This window comes from Rhinatrema bivittatum, chromosome 2 (assembly GCF_901001135.1).
Source record: "Rhinatrema bivittatum chromosome 2, aRhiBiv1.1, whole genome shotgun sequence".
Lineage (NCBI taxonomy): Eukaryota > Metazoa > Chordata > Amphibia > Gymnophiona > Rhinatrematidae > Rhinatrema > Rhinatrema bivittatum.
This window is the reverse complement of record NC_042616.1, coordinates 761,797,036-761,811,475: the sequence shown is the minus strand read 5'-3', so window position 1 is coordinate 761,811,475 and position 14,440 is coordinate 761,797,036. Positions and strand designations below refer to the sequence as shown.

The 14,440-nt window shown below is 41.3% G+C and overlaps 2 protein-coding genes across 2 annotated transcripts in view; one reads left to right on the top strand and one right to left on the bottom strand.

The window, feature by feature from the left end:
* Window positions 1-1,720, bottom strand: part of WDYHV1 (WDYHV motif containing 1) — a 63,219-nt gene extending 61,499 nt beyond the window's left edge. The window contains exon 1 of the mRNA XM_029591975.1: window positions 1,615-1,720. The gene's annotated coding sequence lies outside the window, so the exon portion shown is untranslated. The remainder of the gene's footprint in view (window positions 1-1,614) is intronic.
* A 34-nt stretch (window positions 1,721-1,754) lies between these two features.
* ATAD2 (ATPase family AAA domain containing 2) overlaps window positions 1,755-14,440 on the top strand; it is a 471,993-nt gene continuing 459,307 nt past the window's right edge. Inside the window, exon 1 of the mRNA XM_029591972.1 lies at window positions 1,755-2,443. Coding sequence (XP_029447832.1) covers window positions 2,252-2,443 — 192 coding nt within the window. The 5' untranslated portion in view covers window positions 1,755-2,251. The remainder of the gene's footprint in view (window positions 2,444-14,440) is intronic.

Here is a 14,440-nt window from a genome sequence, read left to right as displayed (position 1 = left end):
AAGACCTTGTGAGACTGGAAAATTGGGCATCCAAATGGCAGATGAAATTTAATGTGGATAAGTGCAAGGTGATGCATATAGGGAAAAATAACCCATGCTATAATTACACAATGTTGGGTTCCATATTAGGTGCTACAACCCAAGAAAGAGATCTAGGTGTCATAGTGGATAACACATTGAAATCGTCGGTTCAGTGTGCTGCGGCAGTCAAAAAAGCAAACAGAATGTTGGGAATTATTAGAAAGGGAATGGTGAATAAAATGGAAAATGTCATAATGCCTCTGTATCGCTCCATGGTGAGACTGCACCTTGAATACTGTGTACAATTGTGGTCGCCGCATCTCAAAAAAGATATAATTGCAATGGAGAAGGTACAGAGAAGGGCTACCAAAATGATAAGGGGAATGGAACAGTTCCCCTTTGAGGAAAGACTAAAGAGGTTAGGACTTTTCAGCTTGGAGAAGAGACGGCTGAGGGGGGGATATGATGGAGGTATTTAAAATCATGAGAGGTCTAGAACGGGTAGATGTGAATCGGTTATTTACTCTTTCGGATAATAGAAAGACTAGGGGGCACTCCATGAAGTTAGCGTGTGGTACATTTAAAACTAATCGGAGAAAGTTCTTTTTTACTCAACACACAATTAAACTCTGGAATTTGTTGCCAGAGGATGTGGTTAGTGCAGTTAGTATAGCTGTGTTTAAAAAAGGATTGGATAAGTTCTTGGAGGAGAAGTCCATTACCTGCTATTAATTAAGTTGACTTAGAAAATAGCCACTGCTATTACTACCAACAGTAACATGGAATAGCCTTAGTTTTTGGGTACCTGCCAGGTTCTTATGGCCTGGATTGGCCACTGTTGGAAACAGGATGCTGGGCTTGATGGACCCTTGGTCTGACCCAGTATGGCATGTTCTTATGTGGCTTATATATATGTTGTTGTAGTGGATCCCAGTCTTAATGCAAAGTGACGACTGCAACCAACTGTAAACAGTTTTCTCATAAAGAAAAATTCTGAAATAGTGACAATGCAGATGAAAAATCAGCATCAGACCTTTTATTTTATGTGCCATCTCAGAATTACTCTAACAATAGCAAAATACACAGAATTATGAGAAACTGAAAAAAAATTTAGTATTCAGCGAGTTCTAAAAACCATCGAACCCCCCCCCCCTTTAGTTACTCTAGTTCAAATTATTTGAACGTGTGTTCTTTAAATCCTATCTGCTTACATTCATTCTTCTAGCTAGTTTCACTTTAGTGCCAAGAAGTGACTAAAGGTACTAGTTGTAATTCCTCTTCCCCTAGCTAAGACCCCACATTTACTCTTTTCTCCTTCCTTCCATGTTAGCTAAACAAAGCTAAGCTATTTGAGATCCTGTATAGGAAGTCCTCGGCGTGGATGCTGTAATTGCTGTAATTGCTGTATTTTTTTACATAACTCACTGGATAGGTATGCAAGCAGATTTATTGGATAATTTCATTTTTAAAAAGTTACTTAACGTTATGGTAAGTAGGCTATAAAAGCGTCAAAATAAAATTTAATGGAAAAAGTTATTTATATAACATCAAAAAAATGTGGAAACTAACTCGAGAATCAACAGCTGCCATTACCGGGGTGTGAAGCAAAAGCGTCTAAATTAAAACGAGACGAATCACTGATTCGGAATCAGCTCTATAAAGTCCTCTTCAATTTCCAGCTTTCTTGTTGACTACGAAACTGCTATTGGCCGCCCTACCTGTCCTGAACTTTTTTTTTAAACGAGAGGAGGAGCGTGAAGAACGCGCCAGGGGTAGCCACTCAGAAAAAGGCAGGGCATTCGCGCGCCAAAAATTCTAAAACATGGTTTTTTTCTCGTTTTGCTTTGTTGCTATTGGTTAGCTCCGTCCGCGGGAAGACTCCCCTGAAAAACAACAAAGTCCATTCGTCTCTTTAGATAGGATAATAGAAATCCCGCCTGCATAGAAATGTAGTTACAGAGCCCATGACAATTATTATTATTATTTTTTTTTTTTTGAGGGGGGCCTGACTTTGTAGGCACTACGGTGACTAAGCGCTCAGTTTGAGAAGCGGAAGAATACGTCTCGGAGGCACCGCCTCCTGCAAGTTAGTGGCGCCAGAATTCGGAGCCTAGGAGTTGTTGCAGTTGGTGGTGGTAGCGACGTCTCGTTTCTGCGATTATAGCAGTTGGGAGTAAGAACTGTCAGCAGGGCGTAACTAATGAAGTGATTCCAGGAAAAGATTAAGAAGATGGTGATGTTGAGGAGCAGCGTGTCGGGCACCGGTGGAGCCACGGATGCTGTGGCTCTAGCTCCTATTCTCAGAGACTCTCCCACCACCTCATTGTTGGAAACTACCGCCGACTTCCTATCTCTAGAGACCCCGGCGCGAAGCAAGGCGAACCGTGGCTCTGGTGGGAGTAGGGCCCCCGTGCGGAGCAGTGTGAGTAGCCATAAATATTGTGGTTCTGGACACAATCTAGGATCCGGTTCCACTCCTCTCCCCCTTCCGATCTCTTCCCTGGGTTTGGCCATTGCTATGAGGTAGATGATAGACAGCCTCCTTGAGATGCATACGGCTAAATCGCTTTTTTGTTCAGGTAACATGAAGAGCAAGCGAAACGGTAGCTAGCGAGGCGATCCTGTGGATGCAGCGTAGCTGGATCTGGCAGGGGAGCGCGGAGCCTGTGCTGTCATTTCGGGCGGCTCTGTTCTGAAATGTGGGCGAGGTGCTAGCTGCTCGATTGGTCTCTGCCGAAGCTCTGGCCCAAATCTAAAAGTGCCGGGAAGGGTGGGAAGATCTGGGGGCGGGGCCAACTTCTGAGGCAGGGGCAATCCACGCTAGAGGAAATCTGTCGCATTATTTGGTAGGTAGTAGTCCGAAAGGTATTTGCACTGATAAATAGGTAACTGGAATAGCAAACAATGTAAAAGGCTTAAAAATATGCGATTATTCCATTACTGGCAACCTCCCCAATCAAATTTATGATAATATAACTTTATGCATATAATACGAAATAGGTGCTTAACTTTCTTATAACTCCTTAGGAATATAACTCACTAGAACATCTCCACCTAGCTTTACAAAGTGTTGTAAACTCCCCCCCCCCCCCCCCCCCCCCCCCAAATGAATACTACTATTGATTCGGGCATTGTACAAAGTCTGAATGACAGGAGTCGAATGGCATCTTATAGACATGTTTTAATAAATTGCTTAGATAATAAGGTACCACTCGAATCCTGTCATTTTTTGCTACACTAGGCTAACACTGTTATCCCTCTGAAGACTTACACAAAGACTGACCATTGAGAGACACTTGGAAAAAAAAATCTATGCAGACAGAATATGGGCCGTGTTTTGGCTGAAGAGTTAAACCATATAAACACCATCATAATCATAATGTTCAAACAAGTCTCCTGTTATCCAAATAATCTTTTATGGTGAGATTTGTAATTTTTGTGAACATTCCCTGCAGTCTTAAGTTGGGTGATTTAGTAATGTAAGAATTTATGTTTCCATAAAACTGGCAACTAATATCACAAGATTTTCACTGAAGTCAACAGTGGCATTAGCTTTCTCATTATCGATAGCTTCTGTTCTAGTGTATCCAATCACAATTCAATGCACTAAATTAAAAAATTCTTAATCATTATGAAGCAATGTATGTTGGTGATTATGAAAATTCATCAGTTGCCAGGTAGAATTAATTTTATAATCTAGTTAAGCTATAGTAAAATTAAGTGTACAGCCTTTTAAAGAAACATGATTAATGATATTCAAAGGTGATGATTCAGATGAACTGAAACAAATATCAATGAACCTAGAAGATGTACTAGTGCAAATTGACAAACTAAAGAGTAGCATATTACCTGACCAGATAGTATATATCCTAGAGTGCTGAAAGAACTGAGAAATGAAATTGTAGACCTGATATTAGAAATTTGTAAACTATCAATAATATCATCTGTGGTACCTAAAGACTGGATGGTTGCAAATATAATGCCAATTTTTAAAAAGGAATCAAGTTGTGATCCAGAAAATTACAAACCAGTGAGTCTGACGACTGTGCCAGGTAAAATGGTAGAAACTATCATAAAGAACAACATTGCTGAACATTTAGATAAGCATAGTTTAATGGGAAAAAGCCGACATGGATTTAGCCAAGGGAAGTCTTCCCGCACCAATTTCCTACATTTTTTTGAGGATGTAAATAAATGTGGATAAAGGTGAGCCACTTGATATAGTGTATCTGGATTTCCAGAAAGCATTTGACACAGACCCTCATTAGAGACTTCTTAGGAAATTAAAAAAGTCATGGGATAGGGGGCAGTAATCTATTGTGGATTGCCAACTGGTTAAAAGATAGAAAACAAAGTGTATTTTATTTATTTTATTTAAGTGTAGGGCTAAATGGTAAATTTTCCCAGTGGAAAAAATGTGAATCCAGGAGAGCTCCATGCCCTTTAATATATTTATAAATGACCTGGAAATAGGAATAGCAAGTGAGGTGATCAAATTTGCAGATGGCACAAAATAATTCAAACTTATTAAATCACAAAAGGATTGTGAGAAATTGCAAGAGGATATTGCAAAACTGGGAGACTGGTCTTGCAAATGACAAATGAAATTTAGTGTGGATAAGTGCAAAATGATGCACTTAGGGAAGCGTAACCCAAATTATAACTACATAATGCAAGGTTCCACATTAAGAATCGCCACTCAAGAAAAGGCTCTAGGTGTCATCGTTGAAAATGCATTGAAATGTTCTGCTCAGTGTGCAGCAGCAGCCAAGAAAGCAAAAAGAATGCTGGGGATTGTTAGGAAAGGAAGAGACTAAAACAGATAATATCATAATGCCTCTGAATTGCTCCATGGTGCGACCTCTTCTTGAGTATTGTGTGCAGTTCTGCTCACCACATCTCAAGAAAGGTATAGCAGAATTAGGAAAGGTACAGAGAAAGGTGACCAAGATTTTATTTATGTATTTATTATTTTTATATACTGACATTCGATCAGAGATATCACATCTGTTTACATTCAGGTACTGTAGGTATTTTCCTATCCCCAGAGGGCTTACAATCTAAGTTTTGTACCTGAGGTGATGGAGGGTAAAGTGACTTGCCCAAGGTCACTAAGGGCCATATTTAGTTGGTTACTTAGAGGGAGCGGGAGGTTAGTTCAAGTGTTGGTTTCAATATACAGTGGATTTTTATACAATGGTTATATAACAAAGGGACTATATACAAAGGTTATACACCAGGATTGTATGTCGAGGATTATATACAAGGGCTCTGTAAATATGCACTAGGGGTTTCATTTATTTATTTATGCATTTGCCATGCGTCATGGGAAACATGGAGTCAGAGACTGTGTGACAAGGGTCGGATGGGAAGTGTGGTGCTGCAAGGAAAGGTGGTGGGGGGATAGGATCATTGGGGGAAGGCTTCGCGGAAGAGCCAGGGTTTTAGGAGTTTTTTTAAAGAGCTGTGTTGAGGGTTCCGATCTGAGTTGTGCTGGAAGGTTGTTCCAAAGTGAGGGTCCGGCTATGGACAGTGCGCCTTCTCTTGTTGTGGATAGATGAGCTTCTTTTGGTGTGGGGATGTGGAGAAGACCAGTGTTAGAGGATCAGAGATTACGTTTTGGTGTGTGGTATCGTAGGGGTGTGCTTAACCAACTAAGATGATAATGGGGATGAAACAATTCCTTTATGAAGAAAGGCTGGCTAAAGAGGTTAGAATTCTTCAGCTTGAAGAAGAGACGGCTGAGGGAAGATATGATAGAGGCCTATAAAATAATGAGTGGAATGGAATGAGTAAACGTTAATAGGTCGTTTACTCTTTTGAAAAGTACAAAGACCAGGGGTACACAGTGAAGTTACTAGGTGTAATACATTTAAAACTGGAATTTGTTGCCAGAGGATGTGATGAAACCTATGTGTAGTTGCGTTTAAAAAAGATTTGGATAAGTTCCTGGAGGAAAAGTCCATTAACCATTAAGGTAGATTTGCAGAAATCCACTGCTTATTCCAAGAATAAGCAGCTTGGAACCTATCTACCCCTTGGGATCTTATCAGGTACTTGTGACCTGGCTTGGCCATTGTTGGAAACTGGATACTGGGCTTGATGGATCCTTGGTCTGACCCATTATGGCAAGCCTTATGTTCTTATGCACTTGTAAAATTCATGAATCATGTTGATATTCATTTTAATAATTGCTATGCTGGGGATTGCTTCATTTTGAAAAAGGAGAATTAAGGATATTACATTCACCCTGCTCTCCTGCTGTGATACCAAATGGTCCCTCCCCCAGTTGAGAATTCCTGAGGTGATTTCCATGGTCCCTCAGATGAGTGCCTTGGTTCGCTAACTGTTTTTTCAGCTGGCATGGACTTAGTTGCTTAAGCAGCTGAAAGTGGGTGCAGGAAGCAGAGTGTGGTGATGAAGGAATATGCCCTCTCTCCCCACAGTTGGAGACAGTCTCTGTACTCAGCCAGGTAAGGCTGAGCTCAGGTAAGTTTTAAACATATTAAAAAAAAAAAAGTTATATATTTACAGAGATGTAAAAGGAGGCTTGCCTTTTGTAGTGTAGGGTTTCCTCCTTTTTCTGGTCTCTGTGCTCCGTGTTCCGATCCGATGTTCGTCCTGCTCTGTGAGATGTCGACGGACGTTGGCAGCCTGGCGGGTTGAGCAGCCTCTGTAGGCTAGGCCCCACTCCGAAGCTTTTTCCTGCGTGCTTCATGGTAGGTTGCAACGACATTTCACGTTCTTTTAGGCTGCCCTCTACAGGGTTATTGGTTTGGCGTGTGCATCTAGCTGTGTGTCCAGGTTGTGCGTCCAGTTTTTGGGTGCTTAGTTGGGCCTTGTATTATGTGCATATGAGTTAAGCGGCATCTTAATTGGCTGCACACTTACCTGTGTGCGCAAGTTGCATTGTGCGCTTAAATTGTTTTACGGCGCTTATTTTTGGGACACCTAAGTTTTGGATGCCCAGGCATTGGAATGTCTAGGAATGAAACATCCTAGTATTTTTGGACGTACAAAAAAAAAAAAGGTAGACGCGCGCCTCCGGCCCATGCTTCAGCACACTGTCTGCCATAATTTTATTTATTTATTTATTTAAATAGATTAAATTAAACATATAAGATCAGTAAATGAATAAGCATATATAATGAAGAGAGACAGACTAAAGTAGGAAATGTAAGTGGGCATACTCAAGCAAGTAAAGAGCATCAGTGGACAAAATCAGACAAAATAAAATCATAAATATTCTTTGAAAGCCTGTTTAAATAGATAGTGCTTTAGGGATTTCTTAAAATCTTGTTTGTCGCTTAAAATTCTGATGGAATTGGGAAGGGAATTCCATAAGATGGGTCCAGCGATGGGAAAAGTCCCGCTCGCTTGTTATATTGAAGTCTAGTTGATTTGGGGGAGGGAACCTGTAGAAGAAACTGGTTTTGAGATCGGAGGGTTTATGAAGGGGTGTAAAGATGAGTTGTGGAAAACCATGGGCTATTGTGGTTGTGAATCAGGTTGTGTAAAATGGTTAGGATTCTGTATTTAATTCTCCAAGAAATTGGTAGCTAATTTAACTTTAGGCGCACGGGTGAAATGTGTTCATGTAATTTGGTGTTGGTCAGAAGACGTGCTGCTGCATTTTGCGATAGTTGAAGGGGTTTAGTAGAAGTTAAAGGAAGGCCAAGAACATAAGAAAATGCCATACTGGGTCAGACCAAGGGTCCATCAAGCCCAGCATCCTGTTTCCAACAGTGGCCAATCCAGGCCATAAGAACCTGGCAAGTACCCAAAAGCTAAGTCTATTCCATGTTACCATTGCTAATGGCAGTGGCTATTCTCTAATTGAACTTAATAGCAGGTAATGGACTTCTCCTCCCAAGAACTTATCCAATCCTTTTTTAAACACAGTTATACTAACTGCACTAACCACATCCTTTGGCAACAAATTCCAGAGTTTAATTGTGCGTTGAGTAAAAAAGAACTTTCTCCGATTAGTTTTAAATGTGCCCCATGCTAACTTCATGGAGTGCCCCCTAGTCTTTCTACTATCCGAAAGAGTAAATAACCGATTCACATCTACCCGTTCTAGACATCTCATGATTTTAAACACCTCTATCATATCCCCCCTCAGTCGTCTCTTCTCCAAGCTGAAAAGTCCTAACCTCTTTAGTCTTTCCTCATAGGGAAGCTGTTCCATTCCCCTTATCATTTTGGTAGCCCTTCCCTGTACCTTCTCCATCGCAATTATATCTTTTTTGAGATGCGGCGACCAGAATTGTACACAGTATTCAAGGTGCGGTCTCACCATGGAGCAATACAGAGGCATTATGACATTTTACGTTTTATTCACCATTCCCTTTCTAATAATTCCCAACATTCTGTTTGCTTTTTTGACTGCCGCAGCACACTGAACCGACGATTTCAATGTGTTATCCACTATAACGCCTAGATCTCTTTCTTGGGTTGTAGCACCTAATATGGAACCCAATATTGTGTAATTATAGCATGGGTTATTTTTCCCTATATGCATCACCTTGCACTTATCCACATTAAATTTCATCTGCCATTTGTATGCCCAATTTTCCAGTCTCACAAGGTCTTCCTGCAATTTATCACAATCTGCTTGTGATTTGACTACTCTGAGCAATTTTGTGTCATCTGCAAATTTGATTATCTCACTCGTCGTATTTCTTTCCAGATCATTTATAAATATATTGAAAAGTAAGGGTCCCAATACAGATCCCTGAGGCACTCCACTGTCCACTCCCTTCCACTGAGAAAATTGTCCATTTAATCCTACTCTCTGTTTCCTGTCTTTTAGCCAGTTTGCAATCCACGAAAGGACATCGCCACCTATCCCATGACTTTTTACTTTTCCTGGAAGCCTCTCTTGAGGAACATTATCAAACGCCTTCTGAAAATCCAAGTATACTACATCTACTGGTTCACCTTTATCCACATGTTTATTAACTCCTTCAAAAAAGTGAAGCAGATTTGTGAGGCAAGACTTGCCCTGGGTAAAGCCATGCTGACTTTGTTCCATTAAACCATGTCTTTCTATAAGTACTGTGATTTTGATGTTTAGAACACTTTCCACTATTTTCCCTGGCACTGAAGTCAGGCTAACCGGTCTGTAGTTTCCCGGATCGCCCCTGGAGCCCTTTTTAAATATTGGGGTTACATTTGCTATCCTCCAGTCTTCAGGTACAATGGATGATTTTAATGATAGGTTACAAATTTTTACTAATAGGTCTGAAATTTCATTTTTTAGCCCAGTAAGGACTCAATATTGTAGTATAGTGCGAAAGGCTGTAGGATCAAAAAGAAAGTTGACATGTCTGAGGAAGGGAAGTTTATAGAAGGTTGATTTAATTACTGACTTAATTTGAGTTTTCATGTCAAGTTTTGAATGGAGGAAAATGCCAAGGAGGCGAACTATGAGAAAAATTTTGATAGGAGTATCATTAATAGATAAAGAATTAGGGATATCATGATAAGTCTTGATAAGTCTTTGAGAGATTTAAAGAAAGTTTGTTGTGGAGTAACCATGACTTCACAGAAGACAGGTATAAAGTGATAAATTAGGAGGTGGAATGTCAGGACTGTCAAGTAAGAAAGTAGAATTGGATGTCGTCAACATATACGATATGGGACTCCTAAGGTGGAAATCAGCTATTTAACATCTACAGATGTTAAATAGCGCTGCGGAGAGTGCCGAGCCTTGAGGTATGCCAGTGTTGAGAGGAAACCAGGAGGAAGTAGAGAAATTTAAGTGTATTTGCTGGAATCGATTGTTTAGGATGAAAACCATGACATGATGGATCGGGAAATTCCTATGTTCCCAAGGCAAGAAAATAAGGTTTCATGATTAACTGTGTCGAAAGCAGCAGATAAGTCTAGGAAAATGGATACATAAGATGTCCCAGAGTCAAAATCTCAATTTATTGTGTCTATACTAGATAAGAGAAGAGTTTGTTTTTTTTCCCTGTGATGGAAGCTATTCAAGAATTAACTGATCTTGAGTGGGGTGCCCCAGAGGCAAATTTCGAAGGGGGTCTGGTTTTAGAAATCCTTTACCTTCTGACTCCAAGATGGCGTCTGAGAACTAGCTGTGTGTGCGTGGGCAGTTTTCCTTTGCTCAATTTTCCTGGATTTTTTTTGCTTACAATGCCCCATTCGGCCAGGAAATGGCGGGCGAAGGAGAGAACCATCCCTGGGGGCCCCCCGAGATGCCGAAAACTGGCCCAATGGACGCTCACGTCCTAAGAGGTATTTTGCCATCGGGGATCGAGTCGCAAGCATTAGGAACCGACTTGGAGGATACGTGTTCCCCGCCGGACTCAGAAACCACCTTGTCTCCGATGGTGAGGGAGGCTCCGAGGAAACCTGCGTCGCTGTGTGATCCGGAGAGAGACCCGGTAGACCCCCAAGCCGAAATAGCTGGAGGATATGTCCGGGCAGGGAGTCTTAATCTGGAAGACACCGGCAATGAAGAACACCCTGAGGGGTTTGGTGCGAATATCGGCATTCCAGACAGAGGTCTAGAGAGTCCGAGTATGCCGGGAACCTCATCAACTCCGTGACAGATAAGTTTAAAAATTCCTCCTTTTTCTTTACCAAAACCTGATTCGATATCGCTGGAAATGATTTGGGAAGCTATGGAGAGACTTGGAAATTTGGTTATTGAACGAACTGAACCTATTGTGTCAACAGTACAGGATCATGAGACTCGTGTTAAAATGTTAGAGAACACGGTTAAAGTTTTGCATTAACATCATTTGGAGAAAACACCATTACTAGAATCTATCAAAGTTAAACATGACCTGATGGTTAAAGATAAATTGGCGCTGTTGAGTAAAATTGAAAATTTGGAAAATTCTTTAAAAAATAAAAACCTGCGCCTGGTGAATTTCCCAAAAGTCCCACATATTCTACCCAGAGATATGTTTAATAGATATCTCCAAGAGATACTAAAAGTGAGACAAGAACAGATTCCACCAGTAGTACGTATGTTCTATATTACAGCGAAAGAAATGAGAAAAAGTGAAGTTGATAGAATATCTATGAGGGATAATGTCGGGCCCTTGGGAGCAATAGGAGGAGAAAAAGAAACAGGAATTGGACTTAATCTTACAGATTTTCTGGAAACCTCTGATCAGGCCTTGGCTGACCCTGCGACATTGATAGTAACATTTGCAATGGAGATGGATAAAGAATGGTTGTTGAAATTATTCTTTAAATACCGCCTTGAAAAATTTCTGGGAATGCAAGTTAGAGTGTTTCCTGACGTTTCTAAGACTACTCAAAAGAAACGAAGGCAATTCCTGATATTAAGACCTCAAGTGTTACAAATAGGAGCAACGTTTATGTTAAAATTTCCATGCAAGTGTTATGTTAAATTTAAGGAAAAATCCTATTTGTTTTATACACCCTCACAATTAACACAGTTCCTGAGTGACATGTTAGAAGAGCGCTCTTGAAGAGATACCCTTGTACTCGGTAGTAGTTGCCTCATAATGTCTGTGAATGTACCCCTCATAATTAATGTAGTTTTACCTCTTAAAGCTAGTTGAAATTTAGATTTTCCTCCTTTATTGTGAAGATATTATGAGTAAAAGGTTATTCTTGGAGTCATTGGTGGACTTAATAATGTATGCTATTGTATTTTCCTGATAATTTTGAAATAAGGTGTTATATTTGTTGTATACATAATAATATGTCGAGATGATTTCTTGATGTAAATTTTGAAAACTGAATAAAGAGATAATTAAAAAAAAAAAAAAATCCTTTACCTTCTGGATCCCAGTGCAAGAGAGCATTTGTTTTCTGAAGGTAGATGCCCTAGTATGTGCAGTCTCCAAGTGGGCCACTATTCCCATGGAAGGAGGAGTAGCCTTGAAGGATGCTCATGATAGAAGGATTGAGTCTATCCTTAAGCAAGTATTTGATGAAGTGGCAATGACCTTGCATATCGCTTCTTGTTCTTTGGTGGCTAGATCTTGGTTGTTTCTCTCCCAGGAGGTTGACAACTCTGGAGTGAACCCCAGGGCAGTTATGGAGCCAGCTGCTGCCCTTTGATCTGCTTTTCAGCCAGAGGAATGGCTTCCATAGTAGTGGCCAGGTGTCAGTTATGGCTGTGAAATTGTTCAGCCGATGCGACCTCCAGGGCTACCCTCACCAAATTGCCCTTTAAAAGCTTACTTTTATTTGGGATCGAATTGGAAAAATTGGCCAGTTAGTGGGGCAAATCTCTTGTTTCTCATTTGCCAGAGGATAAGAAGCAGATGCTATGCTTTTTTAACACGAGAGGCCGTACCAGGAGATCCAGGCATTTTCGTCCCTATAGAGGACCAATCCTTCAGAGAACCCGACCTTTTGGTAGATCTCAGTCTTTTTGTCCCCAACAGCCAAGAGGTTCGGGTAGTGGAGCCTCCTGATCCTCCAAATGGAGGTTTGCCGACCCACCCCCAGGAACAGGAGATAGGGGGACACCTCTCTCTCTTCTATCAGAGGTAGGTTGAGATCACATCGGATCAATGAGTCCTGGAAGTGATATGAGAGGGCTATAGAAACATGGAAATGATGGCAGAAAAGGATCAAATGGTCCATCCAGTCTGTCCAGTATGGTAGTTTGTGCTGTGCCGTGTGGGTTACCCTATGCTTATCTGTTTCCTAGACCAGTGGTTCTCAACTTTTTTCTGTCAGGACACACCTGACAGATGGTTCTCGCATGCATGACACACTGAACCCATGATCGTCACGGGGCTAGATGTAAAAGTACAGTTTGTATCCACGGGAACCCCCCTGACCCACAATAATGTATGTAAAGCAGAATTATGACATTCCCCATACAATTCACACTACAAAAAAGATGTTCTGGTGTCATCTCAGTAACAGCAACTTAAACTCCTTCTACCACCAGGCTCAATAACCCTACTTATGAAAAGACAGCAGTTTCCCACCAATGCATGTCCTCTTGAGAAAACACAACAAATAAGACTGATACAAACACTTACATGCTAGTAAAATATCTCACCTCAGTAACACACACAGAACCGACTTAACATACTCCCAGAATCTGTAGTAATGCACATAAACTAATCCGCACACAGTTACACCTGTATTATGGAATACACTCAAACGGGAGCAACCCTATCTATGAAAAGGCAACACTACAAATATTAAATCAGGCCCTAAAAACCAATTCACCTTCTATTAGGAAAACAGAACTAGCAAGCAGCTATAGATCCCCACACAGAAGTTATTGTAAAACTATACTAATAAGCAGAATAAATGTTTGAAAACAGCTATGAACAGAATAATATCCAACAATTAAAAACTCATAAAAAATTATTTAAAATTCTCCAAACACCAATAAAATATTTAAAAAAAGCAGACACATCACATAATATTAAATAATTAAAATGGCAGACAATCAAGAAACTTAAAAAGCCACCTTTACTTACCCCCTCCAGCAGCTCTCCTACTCCTCTTCCATGTAGGCCATAGCACACATCAGAAGCAGTAGAGGCTAAGCTCTATACTCATGGTCCTCTTCCTTAGGGCCCATGACCAGTCTCTCTGTCTCTCACATACACACCATACCTGTCACACCCCCATGACCACTTTCTGTCTCTCACACACCAGTCATCTCCCAACCAGTCTTTGACACACACACACCAGTCACCTTCCTGAACAGTTTCTCTCATGCCACACACACACACACACACACACACACACACACTCCCGTATTCTATCTTACATATACGGGCTTCTCACTCCCATACTGTGTCTCGCACAAACCCAGGTTTCTCACTCCCATGCTCACTCTCTCCACATGCACAGGCTTCTCATTCCCATAATCACTTTCTCTCTCTTACACACACACACACACACACACACACACACACACACACACACACACACACACACACACACACCTCCCTGACCAATCTTTCACTCACTCACACACACACACACCTCCCTGACCAATCTCTCACTCACACACGCTCCAGTCATCTTACTGTATCTCACATATACAGACATCATCTCTCTGACCAGTTTCTCTCAATCACATACATGCTCTCAATTACACACACGTTCTCTCACTAACACACAGGCTGGTTGTCTTCTCTCTCTCTCACTCACTTCCTTCCCCCCCCCCCCACCCAGCAGCCCTTGCAGGCCAAGAAAGAAGAATCCCATCGGCCGCGGGAGGCTTATACTGCTGTCTCCTTTGCCGATTGCTCCGGGCCACGCTACTGCTTGGGGGCCGATACTGCTGCCGCCGCTACTTTTCCACGCAGCACGGCTCTTTCTCCTTTCCGCGCATTGCACTGCGTATCACTTCCTGTTCCGGGGCAGGCGTGGGAAGAAGACAAGGCCAGCTGTGGGTGCCACAGCTTCCTCTAAGACCACTGCTGTT